Source organism: Geotrypetes seraphini, chromosome 3 (genome assembly GCF_902459505.1).
Source record: "Geotrypetes seraphini chromosome 3, aGeoSer1.1, whole genome shotgun sequence".
NCBI lineage: Eukaryota > Metazoa > Chordata > Amphibia > Gymnophiona > Dermophiidae > Geotrypetes > Geotrypetes seraphini.
Genome location: NC_047086.1, coordinates 108,738,349 through 108,753,905, shown reverse-complemented (window position 1 = coordinate 108,753,905; position 15,557 = coordinate 108,738,349). Strand labels below are relative to the sequence as shown.

Here is a 15,557-nt window from a genome sequence, read left to right as displayed (position 1 = left end):
ATAATCCTGGGACCAGCTACCAGCATAGTCTGTATTACACACAACTGCATCAGTGCTTGGTCCACTGAAAATAAACAAAAAAAATAAATGTTTTCTCTAATTTTTAAATTTATTTTGATAGCAGCATATAGTATTCTACTTATACTCATTAGTTCTGTGGTCCTTATCATATCTCACTGCAGCTATTCAAAATGACGACCGTATTTATATATACATTTCAGACACCGTCATATAAACCTAGAGAATGGATGCCATTGTAGCATTCATAACAGACATCCCATTAATTTCTCCATTTAGGCTATAATGTGCTGCTGAAATGAAATAATAAATCCAATGTTCTCTGAACTTTCCAATGGTATGAGGAGCTGATGTACACTAGAAAGCTTCAGTATTTTCTACCTCTTGCAGGTGGTAAGGTTGGACTGATGCACTGAGTGAATAAAGTTATAGCAAATATGTGTGTGTGTGTGTATGTTTGTATATACATATACAGTATATAAAAGGAGTATCCAGTAATTTATCTACCTCAGTAGAAAAGAAGAGTTTTCAAAAATATTTTTTTATATTTTTTCAATACAGTCCCCTGATAGCTTCATACACTCCATACACTTTTTTTGCAATGACTTTAACCCCTTTGAAAAGAACTCTTCTGTCTGACCTTCAAACCAGGATGTCGCAGCTTTCTTTGATATCTTCATCACTTGAAAACTGCTGTCTATGGAGAGATTGCTTCAAAACTCGGAAAAGGAAATAATCCAAAGAAGCCATGTCAGGACTGTAAGGTGGATGGTTCAGCTGCTGACACCAACATTCTCAGATGGCAGCATGTGATTGTGGTGACATGTGCATTGGCGCATTGTGAAGAAGCAGCACGCCTGCTGTGAGTTTTCCTCATCTTTTATCCTTGATTGACTCCCTCAAAGTGAACTTAGTGTAACCCTCCCCATTTATAGTTGTCTTGTGTGGCATGAACTTCATAAGCAAAAGTCCTTCATATTCCCAGAAGACAGTTGCCATGACTTTGCTTACAGATTTTTGTGTTTAGACCTTTTTGAGGGTGGGGAATGACTTGCTTTTACTACATTCACTCCATTTTGGACTCAGAATTTCTGTGATAGACCCAAGTCTCATCTCCAGTCATCAAATGATGAAACAAAAATTCACTTGATCTTCACGGAACATCTCCAAGTTCTCCTGACAGCACTGTAGCCTCTTGACCTTCTGATATGGCGTCAGCATTCTTGGAGCCCATCTTGCACTAACCCTGGACATGCCCAACTTTTCATGAATTATTTTCCAAAGTGTACCTGCCAAGATGCCCATTTCTTCAGTTATTTAGGAAACATCAATTCATCTGTCTGACAAAATTAAATCTTCGACTTTCTTGCATATTTCTGTGGAAGCTGCTTCCACAGGACATCCAGCATCAGGGTCATCTTCAATGGACTATCTACCCCACTTAAACTGTTTGCTCCAAAAATTTACTTTGTGGGATTATAAGGCAGACTTACCACAAATTGCAGTCATGTGTTCATGGATCTCCTTTCTCTTTTTCCCTTCTTTTGTGAGAAACTTTTATCACTGAACGGTGCTCCAAATCTAGTAGTTTCTTGCTTGACTCGCACAAGATCTCTCCTGACATCCTGTCTCTTGGAATGTTAGACTCGTACTGAGCTGCAACTGTACATGAGTCACCTTGAAATATGTCACAACATGTACAGACTTATTCAACATGTTTACTACTTTCTTTCATACTCAGATAAATTAGTGAACATCACTCGTGTGTATATATATATATATATATATATATGTGTGTGTGTGTGTGTATATATATACATATAGATAAATAGATACAGTGGAACCTTGGTTTATGAGCATAATTCGTTCCAGAAGCATGCTCGTAAATCAAAGCACTCATATATCAAAGCGAGTTTTCCCATAGGAACTAAGGGAAATTTGCTTGATGCGTTCAGACCCACCCCCACCCCCCGAGGCCAGCGGCGCTGCTCCATCTTAACCCCCCCTCAAGGCCACCGGCGCTGCTCCACATCCCCTCCTCATGATCCAGCATCCCCCCGCAATCCGGCATCCCCTTGCTCGTGTTGCCCCTCCCCCTCCGGCCGCAATTTGGCATCCCCCACGCACCCACCCACCCAAACATGTTGGCTTACCCCCATATGGCACCGGCATCAACGCACAGGACATGCCGGTGCCCGAAGATCTGCCGTCTTCCTTTTGCTGGGCCTTGGAGAGAGTGAGACTAGAAGGCCTTGAGTATGCGCAGATGCTCAAGGCCCAGCAAAATGAAGATGGCAGATCTTCGGGCACCGGCATCTCCTGTGTGTTGGTGCCAGTCCCGGTGCCATAAGGTGGTAAGCCAACGTGTTTGGGTGGGTTGGTGTGTGGGGGATGCCAAATTGGCGGGGGGGATGCCGGATCGCCGGGGGGGGGCTCGTAAATCGAATGTTTTGCTCGTCTTGCAAAACACTCGCAAACCGGTGCGCTCGTAAATCGAGTTTTGACTGTATATCCTTAGACAAGCAGACAGCATATTCTCATGTGTTGGTAACGTCATCCACGGAGCCCGATATGAACAGTGATAAAGTGTACTGTCACTTTTAGCAAAGCTTTGAGACTGCCTGCACCACATATGTGCGGGTGCCTTCCTGCCCAACGCCGGCTTGTGAGATCGTCAGTTTTTCATTTTCCACAGAGTGAAGAAGTCGTATCTGAACTTTGTTCCTTTTAGTTGCTTTTCTGCTTCAATTGTTTTTCATTTTCCACAGAGTGAAGAAGTCGTATCTGAACTTTGTTCCTTTTAGTTGCTTTTCTGCTTCAATTTTCTTCATGTTTTACTATTATTTTACTTATTAATCCCTTATTTTTCTTATTTTCTTTATACCAAAATAAGTTTGGAACGGACCTTTTGGCTATTTTAAAACCTTTGCCCCTGCCAACAGCGTCAGTGGCTTTTCGGCTTTCTTTCTACTTCACCTCGGTATCCTCTCCTGCTGGTTCTAAGTCCAGGGCTAAAAAACCCTAGGGGAAAAAACAAACAACAAATTATCCACCGTTTTTCTTCTTCTCAATATATCTTTTCTTTCAGGAAAACTTAGGCCTGGAGTCGGATTTTCAGGAGCTTGGACTTTTCTTTAGTACTGATCCCTGTCGGTACCAGTGGCGCCATTGTTCTACAGTGCAGGCTGTCATCTTTGAAGCACTCGGCCTATAGAGGCAAGCATGCTTCGACAGCTGCTGCAACTTCGGTACCAGCTAGTAGCAGGCAATACCATTGGAAATCGACATTGAATAACATCATTGGCATATCTAGCATCGAGTCTTCTGATGCATGCCTCTCATCGATATCGTTCTTCGATGTAGGCTGTCATTTCTGAAGTACATCGTCTATTGAGGCAACAACGCTTCAACACCTGCTGCACCTTCAGTACCAGCTAGCATACATCGAGATCTTCTCTAGCATCGTGGACATTTACAGCACTCGCTGCTTACTTGTCATTGATGCCTGCTTTTCTTGATGTAGGCTGAAGCATGCTGCCTCTTCAGGTATCAACGCTTTGATGCTTTGCTGCACATACGTTAACCGACTATAGGTCATATGATACCGGTGCTTCTCTTCACTTTATTTAACATCAGAAGTCTATGTGATACATTGAGTTAACCTAAACAGCATCAATGGTACCAATGGATGTGCCAATGATACCGTTACATTCCTTTCAACTGAAGGAGTTTTTCAGGACGAGTCAGTGACACCGATGCTACCATCAACTTTCAGTACTGGCTCATGCTGAACTTAGCACTTAAAGACCTGAAGGTACCACTTCTAGTTTGTTTGTTTTTTCATTGATACATCAATGACCATTGAGATTTGATGAGTCTACGCAATTCTACTATCAATAAAGTGTATTTTGAAGTTAGTCCATCACTGAGTGATTGACATCTTTTCCTCACAACTCCCTGTTTTGTCTCATCAAGATTTCATGCCAGTAAGCAACATCACGGTACTCATTCTCCTTCCCCCTTACCGACATCAGTCCTGTGCTACCATCATCAAAACAGTCCTTCTCGATCCAGAATCTCTTCTTTGAATCCATTTCCTTCTTTTTCTAACTATATCAGACAGATGGTACAAAAGCTCTAACTATCAACTTGGACTGATACTGATCCCAGAGCACTCCTCCTTGATGTCTTGGATTACAATAGACCTCCTATAGATCTTCTTAAGTTGCCTCTATACTCTACTTAAGGATGTGCTTTTAAGACCTGTTACTATTGCTCTGTTACTATTGCTGCCAGCATGATTCACTTATGAGTGTCCTGATTTCCAGCTGTGGCTACTAATCATACCACTACACTGAATCTTCTTTTTCCACATTGTTCTCCACTGCACATATTTGCATTAACAGTACCACTTAGAACAGTGGTCTCAAACTCAAACCCTTTGCAGAGCCACATTTTGGTTTTTTAGGTACTTGGAGGCCTCAGAAAAAAATAGTTAATATCTTATTAAAGAAATGACAATTTTGCATGAGGTAAAACTCTTTATAGTTTATAAATCTTTCCCTTTGGCTAAGTCTTAATAATAACATTGTAATTTATAGCTAAAGAGATATATGATAAAGAAACTGTTTTATTTTACTTTTGTTATTATGATAAACATACCGAGGGCCTCAAAATAATATCTGGCAGGCAGCTTGTGGTTCCCGGGCCACGAGTTTGAGACCACTGACTTAGAACTACTGTAGGGATCCACCATGGATGTAGAGCCTGTAATGTGGGATCCCATTCTTTGTCCAGTATAATACTGCAGTACACAGGACTGTTCTGTATGGATTTAGCATCCATTCAGCAATACTAACTCCATCAAAGTGTGGACCCAGAAAGGATGGATCATCTATCCCACCCATCACAACAAATTACCAGGACTCTGACGGAAGGATCCTATCGGGGTGTAGAGCCTACTAAGTTGGATCACCTCCCTCAATTTTAGAGAAGGCATCTACTATCGGTGTAGGACCTTTAAAGTGGATCTTCTCTTTTTCTCTTGACTGTCTATTTCTTCCACGTTCTCCGCTGAGACATCGAAGGTGGAGAATACCATATAAGACGGCTCACTGATTTTGTTCCCTGAGCAGGATCACCAGGTTCTTCAATGTAGAATATCAATGAAATTACAGGGAAATACTTTTAAAACCAATAGGAGGAAATTTTTTTTCACTCAAGAGAATAGTTAAACTCTGGAACGCATAGCCAGAGGTTGTGGTAAAAGCAGATAGCATAGCTGGGGTTTTGGGTTTTTTTACATTTATATTTTATTTCTTTATTTAACTTTTGCTACATACAAAATATAACAAATTACAGGAATATCAAAAAATACAGAAAAACAAAACGAGGATTTCTCTTTTTTTCAATGATACAGTCCACATTATAGGAGCCATATAATAACCGCTAACAGGAAAATTTATTTAAAATAAATCAATAACCCTTCAAGGTCAGGCACAAATGGCCATTTTCTTTACCGTTTAGTCACTAATTGCCCTCAGCCAAAAATAAAAAAAAACCTCATTTATGATACTTTCAACACAGATTTATCTTTAAGAAATTCCTCTAACTGAAAGGGATCTGTGAATACATATTTATTGCTTGCATAGGTTACCAAACATTTGCACAGAAATTTAAGGAAGAAGATTGCTCCCATTGCCAAGGCCTTAGGCCTAAGCTGAAGGAACTTCCTTCTGATCTGGGTTTGCCTGGATCAGGAAAAACATTCACTCTTTGGCCACAGAACAAAACTTGCTTTTTTTCAAAATACAATTTTAGAATAGCTTGCTTCTCAATTTCAGTTTTAAGCACAACTATCAAAGTAGCATGTCTAGCAATTATATCTTTGAATGATTCCAAAAATTGTGAAATGTCTAGACTTTCTGGAGACACTATTCTATCCATTTCTCCCTCCTCACCTGCCTCCCTAGAGCTCCTTGGGATATAATGTAAATTATCTGGTTGGAGCATGTCCACCTGACTATACTGTTAAATTTCTTTCAATTACATTTTAAAGAGCTCCAGGGGGGTCAGGTAATGAGAGATTGGAAAATTTCAAAAATGGAGGTTTTCATTCTCATTAAATTTTCCATTTTCTCCAAATTAGTATCAAGCATTGAACTATGTAAACCACTCTGAACTATTTGTGATATTGCGGTATACAAAAAATAAAGTTATTATTATTATCCTTGATACTAGATGCTGCTGTTTTTTTGTAAAGTATTTACTGAAGTATCCATATTATCTAGCTTTTTCCCTAAGTCAGACAATCGGGATTCATGCTCATTTACTTTTAAGGTTATGTCAGAAGAAAATTGACACAATTTTTGTACAGTGGCTTGTATAGAAATAATTAATAGTAGTAATGAACACTCAATACTTTTTACTGTCAACTAGACATCATTCAAGGTAATTACCCTATCCACAGGTAGCACAATACTATCTGACTCCATTATCATCTGAACAGGAGTTGGAGGCTGCGCCCCTGGTGACAGAGATTGCCTAGGTTCTTTGCTTTAAGTTAGTTCCAAAAAGATTTCAGAAGGAGTTACTGCCCCAACTTTGGAGGCACTTCCTACCTTCTCAGGTAATTTACCAATAGGTTGAAGAGGAGGTGACGGTTCCCCAGAGGATAGGGTGACCGACTGGGAGGAAAGTATTATCTTTTCTTCCAGTGGTGATATGTTCAGGGGCCTAAGATGATGATCCATCGGCCCCGTGGTAGAAGCAGATGGTAAAAATGAAGTCTTGCCCTTCCTCTTACCCATGGTGTTAACAGGGAAGAGTCATCTACTCCAGGCTCCTTAAAAGGGGCATATCCTGCCCCTTCAGACTCGCTGCCCCGAGCTCGCAACCACGGGAGGACCCCTTTCCTAGATGCTGAAAGCGTCGGGCTGCTGCAGAGGCTGCCTGCCCCGGTGGAAACAAGTGTGCTGTTGGCAGCAACAGCGGCTGTCCCTGCCGTGGCTTGAAGATCTTTTAAAGGAGTCCTGGAAGGACCCTCTCCTAGACGCTAAAAGTGTCAGGCTGCTGCAGGGGCTGCCTGCCCCGGTGGAAACAAGTGTGCTGCTGGCGGCACCGGCAGCTCTGCGTAGCTGGTTTTAAGAATGGTTTGGACAAGTTCCTGGAGGAAAGGTATAGTCTGTTATTGAGAAAGACATGGGGAAAGCCACTGCTTGCCCTAGATCGGTAGCATAGAATATTGCTACTCCTTTGGTTTTGACTAACAAACACATGGATCATTATCCAAAATATCCAACCCACAAAATTATCAATCAAGAAGAAAAGGGGGTATAAAGGATAATTAATACAAAAATTATTTTAATAAATTTTATTTTTGTTTTTATTTTGTACCTAACTTCTTGTTTGTGAAACGATCTATTGTTACTGATAACCCACACTTACCATATAAAACCTTATTTTAAGCATACAATTTTATCCTAATGTATAAATAAAATCATCAAATTTAATTTGATTTAAGAGGCTGAAGTATCATAATGAATGCATTATTCTCAGTAAAGAGACCTCTTATAACTTAGATGTTATTTCAAGTCTTCATCCTGAATGCATGTGATGTAATCATTTACTTCAAACCTCCTTCCTACCTTTAAAGATTTTTATTTTTTATATATTAATCGGTTAATTAAATTAGAAAACTGTCAACTAACTAAGAGTGCATAATTTAATTCTTAACTTAAAATAACTTTATTAAGCATATCAAAATTTTAATAAGTTTGATGCTTATCTAAAATTCAAATCAATTCATCAAAAATGTATTAAAGTATATCAAAGAAAGAACAGCAAAACTTATCTTTGTGGCTTCACAGCCAAAACCAACGTTGGTGGGTGTGTGAACTACCCAACGCTCAAACTGTTTTGGAGCATTTCAGCTATCAACTAGCCTTCATCGGGGGACAATATAGTTGCTGTGCCACTTTCATCGCTGACAAATCCATATTTTCCTGCAGGATGTCTCCAGCTGCGGCAGCCAATCTGAGCAGCTGCCTATGCCTCCCTTCCCTGCTTTCTGATCAGGGCAAAGGAAAGCAGGGAAAATGGCGGAAGCACTGATAAAAGAAACCATCGATGAACATTTTGAAAGAAATGAACTTCTGATAACCAGCCAACATGGTTTCTGCAAGGGGAGATCGTGCCTAACTAAATTATTGCACTTCTTCAAAGGAATTAACAAACGGATGGACAGAGGAGACTCCATAGACATCATATACCTAGATTTCCAAAAAGCCTTTGACAGGGTACCTCATGAACATCTACTCCGGAAACTGAAGAACCATGGGGTGGAAGGGGATGTACATAGATGGATCAGAAACTGGTTGGTGGGTAGGAAACAGAGGGTAGGAGTGAAGGGCCACTACCCTGACTGGAGGAGGGTCATGAGTGGTGTTCCGCAGGGCTCGGTGCTCGGGCCGCTGCTATTTAATATATTCATAAATGATCTAGAAACAGGGACTAAGTGTGAGATAATAAAATTTGCGGACGACACCAAACTATTCAGTGGAGCTCGGACTAAAGAGGACTGCGAAGAATTGCAAAGGGACTTAAACAAACTAAAGGAATGGACGATGAGATGGCAGATGAAGTTCAACATTGAGAAATGTAAAGTATTAAATGTGGGAAGCAGAAACCTGAGGTACAACTATACGATGAGAGGGATCTTATTGAATGAGAGTACCCAAGAAAGGGACTTGGGAGTAATGGTGGACATGACAATGAAGCTGACGTCTCAGTGCGCAGCGGCCGCTAAGAGAGCGAATAGAATGCTAGGTATAATCAAGAAGGATATTACTACCAGAACGAAAGAAGTTATCCTGCCGTTGTATCGGGCGATGGTGTGCCCGCATCTGGAGTACTGCGTCCAGTGCTGGTCGCCGTACCTTAAGAAGGATATGGCGTTACTCGAGAGGGTTCAGAGGAGAGCGACAAGGGATGGAAAACCTTTCATACGCTGAGAGATTGGGGAAACTGGGTCTCTTTTTCCCTGGAGAAGAGAAGACTTAGAGGGGATATGATAGAGACTTACAAGATCATGAAGGGCATAGAAAGAGTGGAGAGGGACAGATTCTTCAAACTTTCAAAAAATAAAAGAACAAGAGGGCATTCAGAAAAGTTGAAAGGGGACAGATTCAAAACGAATGTTACATAGAAACATAGAAGATGACGGCAGAAAAGGGCTACAGCCCATCAAGTCTGCCCACTCTGCTTACGCACCCCCTGTCTATGCCCTAATGACCCAATTTCCTTATCTTGACCCTCGTAGGGATCCCACATGGGTATCCCATTTATTCTTAAAGTCTGGCACACTGTCTGCCTCGATCACCTGCACTGGAAGCTTGTTCCAATGATCAACCACTCTCTCTGTGAAGAAATACTTTCTGGTGTCGCCATGAAATTTTCCGCCCCTGAGTTTGAGCGAGTGCCCTCTTGTGGCCGAGGGTCCCTTGAGAAAGAAAATATCATCTTCCACTTCGACACGTCCCGTGAGGTACTTAAATGTTTCGTTCATGTCTCCCCTCTCCCTATGTTCCTCAAGAGTGTAGAGCTGCAATTTGTTCAGTCTCTCTTCATATGAGAGGCCCTTGAGCCCCGAGATCATCCTGGTGGCCGTCCGTTGAACCGATTCAATTCTGCGCACATCTTTACTGTAATGTGGCCTCCAGAATTGCACACAGTACTCCAGATGAAGTCTCACCATGGCCCTGTATAACGGCATTATGACTTCAGGCTTTCGGCTGACGAAACTTCTATTGATACAACCCAATATCTGCCTTGCCTTAGATGAAGCCTTCTCCACTTGATTGGCAGTTTTCATGTCTGCACTGATGATTACTCCTAAATCTCGTTCTGCTGAAGTCCTAGTTAAAGTTTCTCCGTTCAAGAAGTACGTCCTGCATGGATTTCCGCTTCCGAGGTGCATGACCTTACATTTCTTAGCATTGAAGCCTAGCTGCCAGGTTGAGGACCAACTTTCCAATGTAAGCAGGTCCTGCGCCATATAATTCTGTAAACTGCATTCACTTACTATATTACATAGTTTGGCGTCATCGGCGAATAGTGTTATTTTACCTTGAAGCCCTTGAGTCAGATCCCCTATGAATATGTTGAAAAGGAGTTGACCCAGGACCGAGCCCTGCGGCACTCCACTGGTCACTTCCGATGTTTTAGAGAGGGTACCATTAACCACCACCCTCTGAAGTCTGCCACTCAGCCAATCATTGACCCATGCAGTTAGTGTCTCTCCTAACCCCATCGATTCCATCTTGCTTAGCAGCCTGCGGTGTGGGACACTGTCAAAAGCTTTACTGAAGTCCAGGTACACGACGTCCAAAGACTCTCCCAAGTCCAACTTTCTTGTTACCCAGTCAAAGAAGCTGATGAGATTGGATTGGCAGGACCTACCCTTGTTAGGAAATTCTTCTTTACCCAACGTGTGGTTGACACCTGGAATGCGCTTCCAGAGGATGTAATAGGGCAGAGTACGGTACTGGGGTTTAAGAAAGGATTGGACAATTTCCTGCTGGAAAAGGGGATAGAGGGGTATAGATAGAGGATTACTGCACAGGTCCTGAACCTGTTGGGCTGCCGCGTGAGCAGACTGCTGGGCACGATGGACCTCAGGTCTGACCCATCGGAGGCATTGCTTATGTTCTTATGTTACGTGTTCTACTGCTATAGAGCCATGTTTTCAGTGGTATAGTGCTTTGGGTCTTCGGCAGGCTGTCTCCCCACCCTAGGGATTTGGATTCAGCCCCAGTGCAGCTACTTCTGATTCTATGCCAGGTGCTAAAGAAGAACATATACCAAGAAACAAGAGAGCATGTTTGAACCATCGTTCGGTGATCATGTACAGTGCACAGTGGACTGATTCTGGTTCAGCTCTATTGTCGGTTGCAAGATCCTAACCCACAGAGGATTATGTTTATCTGTTAATGTCAGTTTGTTCCTGACTATCCAGTCTTCTCTGTAACTCACAGAAAGCAAACTTCCCTCCTGGCTACAAATGGAAGAATATAAACTCTCCTCCACCTGCAATTCAAAATGGTCTGGTGGTGACTATGGTACGCTATCTTAGTTCTCTCACACTGTTACCGGCCGCATCTTGCAGTACTGGTTTTGTGGCTCGTTGCGACATCTTCTTCTATCAAGATGCTTTCCACTTTTTTCTTATATATTTAGCAACCTGCATTCTCAGCAGTACTTGCTACACATTCCCTTTACAGGGGTTCAAAACCTACTTTTTGCGTTTTATTCTATGTTGTACTATTCTGTTCAATTCCACATGAATGTATGGGTGTTTTCACTTATAGTTCCATCACATGTTTCCAGCTGCAAATGCTGTTTCCATCACTGTGTGCTTTGCATCATTCTCTGTCTTATATTGCTGCAGTGCAAAAATATGAGGGTCATTTCATAAATAATGCACAGGTTGACAACATTGGGGAGTGGATGATGCAATTGCAGTAAATCTTGTTTCACTTTCACTTCAATGTATTAAGCAGCAGGACATATGCTTAGGAGCTCTATAGTGTACATAGTGTGGCTGTGACAAGTGTGGGAAATGGAGGCAGCAGGTGTCTCGGGTACTGTGTTTTGACGATCAGAGGTCGTACATTAAGATTAAACTCTATATGGCAAAAACACGACAGAAATCCACAGTGCGTTACGTGAAGTTTGTGGTGAGTTAACAGTGGACTGTAGTACAGTTTCTCGGTGGGCCACTCGTTTTCGGAGTGGTCGTGTGAGCATAGATGATGCAAGACCAGGAAGGTCGAAATCAACAACCGTTGAACGATGTGTGAAACTTGTGTCTGATGCTCTTGAACAAGATAGTCGTGTGACATGTGAAGAACTTTCTGAAACCACGGGGATTCCACCCACATCAATATACCAAATTCTGATAAATGATTTAAAAAAAGAGAAAAATTTATTTGCGATAGGTCCTCAACTTCTTGACTGCTGAACAGTAGCAGAGATGCCTGGACAATGCAACCGTGCTGAAACAAAGATTCGACGTTGAAGGTCAGGCATTCTTGAATCTCATTGTTGCTATTGATGAAATGTGGGTCAGAGACTTTGAGCTGGAGCTGAAATCACAGTCCGAGTGGAGAGCTCCATCTACCCCACGACCAAAAAAATTTTGACGAGCAAGCTCAGTGAAAAGTCAAACAAATGATGATTTTTGCTTATGATCATGAAGGCATCATCATCACAGACAAAGTTCCATGTGGAAGAAGTGTCACAGCAGTGTATTATTGTTATTTTTTGCAAAAAAATGCACAGAAAATTGCACAAAACCCGACCTCAGTTGCTCTTGGCTGGGCCACTCATTCTTCACGACAATGCTCGCCTGCACATAGGGAATGTCATCATTGAAAAACTACGCAAATACGGTTGGGTGGTGTTACCTTATGCTCCCTACAGTCTAGACATGAGTCCACCAGACTTCGACCTTTTTCCAAAGTTTTAACAACCTATATGAGGACATTGTTTTGCATCTCTAGAAGAGCTTTTCTCCGCCATTACCCGAGCCATTTGGCAACTGAATAAAAACTGTGTCTTGGATGGAATAATGAAGCTTCCCGGATGTTGAGACTCGGTCATTGCAAAGCAGGGGAGACTATATTGAAGGATTGTAAAGAAATACTTGAAAAAAAAATAAAAAAATTAGTGTACATTATTTATGAAATGACCCTCGTAGTACCTAGTACTCAGTCTACGATTCTTTTCCGCTGGTCTAGTGCTTCTGCCTACTCATATCTGACGGTATATCTGATTTTCTTGCAATGCAACAAACCTTTGTTTCCTTGGAGGCCAACTCTTCCTCCATCCCCTTTACTAAAGCTAGGGAGTCCCACATGTGAGAATATGCTGCCTGCTTGTCTAAGGATAAAGCACAGTTATCCAAGGACAGCAGACAGATATTCTCACAACCTGCCCACCTCCCCTAGTTGGCTTCTTCACTTGGGTATAGAACTGATGACCTCGCGAGCCAGCATCGGGTGGGAAGGCACTCGCACATATCTGGTGTGAGCAGTCTCGAAGCTTCGCTAAAAACTTAGTGATAGTACACTTTACCACTGTCCGTCACCCACATGTGAGAATATCTGCCTGCTGTCCCTGGATAACACCTGCTAGGGTAAGTAACTGCTAAATATATAGATATATATAGCAGTTATATATATAGATATATATAGATATAGCATATATAGATATAGCCTATATAGATATAGATATATAGCATATATATATATACACACACAAGGATATATGCTATATATCTATATCTATATATATATATGCTATATCTATATGCTATATATATATATATAGATATAGCATATAGATATGCTATATATATAGCATATAGATATAGCATATATATAGCATATAGATATAGCATATAGATATATAGCATATAGATATATAGAGAGCATATATAGAGAGCATATATAGATATAGAGCATATAGATATAGATATATAGCATATATCCTTATATATATATATATATATATATACAAGGATTCTTCTAAAAGTTTCCATACGTTCATATTTTTGTGGATTCAACCAAAAACATTCTTTTCTGACGTCATTAAGAAGTTAGTAGGATGCTTGGGAAAATGTATTGCAAAACAGAGCGATTATTTGGAAAAGTGATGTACTTTGCTTTTTTAGATATTTAATAAATAGTGTTAAAAAAATAAAAGTGTGGAAACCTTTTGACGATCCCTCGTATAATAAATCTGAATAGTTGCAAATGAAAGCTCATAGGATGAGATTACAGATCTGGTTCCAACTAAATTAGAAGACAAGAAAAAGCAAGAGGAAGCTGCCAGGTCAAAAAAAGAGCATTGTTTATGGCCTGTTTAACTGAAGTATTATGTTTGCCTTTAGGTTTCAGATTATCTTGAAGTTATTAAAGAGCCAATGGATCTTTCCACTATAATGACCAAAATTGACAAACACAAGTATTTAATGGTCAAGAATTTTCTAACAGACATTGACCTTATCTGTAGTAATGCATTGGAATATAATCCTGACAAAGAACCTGGAGGTAAGAAAGTAGAATAATTAAAAATGTATATATTTAACTTCCTTATTTCTGCAGTTCATATTGTATTTGGAGGACCCTGGAATCAAGATAGCACGTAGCACCCTTCCAGTATGATTAAAGAAACTTCTCCACATTTGTTCAAAGCAGCTGTAGTTCATACCAGTCACACAATAAAAAATTGTTATAAGTAAAACAACAGAGAAATAAATAAATAATGAGAATAAATAAAGAGACCAAGAGGGGAATCGGTGAGAGTTAGCTCCGCCCACTGCTGACATTGACCACTGAAGCTCCGCCTTAAAAGGGGAAGGGCCAATGGAGCAGAGTTGATCTGAGCAGGAGAAAAGCAGTTGCAGAGGGAGAGCGAAGCCAAAGGGGGAAAAAGCAGATAAAAGAGCAGGAGAGAGAAGCAGAGGCAGGAGACCAAGAGGGGAATCAGCGAAAGTTAGCTCCGCCCACCCACCCCCAACGTCAACCACTGAAGTTCCGCCTTAAAAAGGGAGGGGCCAATGGAGTAGAATTGATCTGAGCAGGAGAAAAGCAGCTACAGAGAGAGGCAGACGGAGAGAGAAGCCAAAGGGGGAAAAAGCAGATAAAAGAGCAGGCACAACCACAGCAGACCGGCAAGCAGGCAGCAATGGAAGCAGCAGACAGAAGCAAGATGTGGAGCTACCCAGTTTTCTGCATCGTTTTCCATATGTATGACTACCTCCCCTCTGGGAGGCGGTCTTACGTATGCGCTCGATGCAGAGAACTGTAGAGCCTGAAGAAACAAGTCAGACTCCTGGAGGGTAGAATACTGGAACTGGAGGCACTTCAAGCAGCGGAGAAGGGAGACAGAGATGCAGAGAACATCCAGATAGAGGACACCATCGAGGAAGAAGTCCGAGAGCTGGAGAAGTTCATAGAGGAGGCATACAGGGAGGCCATGGAAAATCACTAGCAACAGTGGAACTGCCGATAAACACCTACAGAGGGTGTGGAGCACCTGACAGACAACCACCAGGAAGAAATGGGTGACACAGCGAGAACGAAGGACACAGACTGCAGCTGGAGATTCAGGAGAAGATAGAGAGGACAGCAACCATCGTTGGGGACTCCATCATCGGACAAGTTGACAGCCACATAGCGGGAGGAAGACTTGATCGGCTGGTGACCTGCCTACTGGGAGCCAAGGTAGAAGACATAGTGAGCCGCATCGACAGGATCCTCAACAGTGTGGAAGAAGAAGATACGGTGGTGGTGATCCATATAGGGATGAACAATGTGAGCAACAGGAACCACAACAGGGAAGTACTGAAGGACCAGGTCCGGATGCTAGGAAGGAAGCTGAAGACCAGAACGCAGAGGATAGCATTCTCGGACATCCTGCCGGTACCCAGGGCAGATGAAAAGAGGCATATGGAGCTGCAAGCAGTCAACGCGTGG

General features: G+C 41.7%; 1 protein-coding gene across 3 annotated transcripts in view; it reads left to right on the top strand.

Moving 5' to 3' along the window:
• The window catches only part of ATAD2B (ATPase family AAA domain containing 2B), a 528,611-nt gene that overhangs the window by 406,592 nt on the left and 106,462 nt on the right, over positions 1 to 15,557 (top strand). For all 3 annotated transcript variants that reach the window (XM_033936345.1, XM_033936343.1, XM_033936342.1), the window contains exon 22: positions 13,970 to 14,129. In XM_033936345.1, the coding sequence (XP_033792236.1) occupies positions 13,970 to 14,129 (160 nt within the window). The remainder of the gene's footprint in view (positions 1 to 13,969; positions 14,130 to 15,557) is intronic.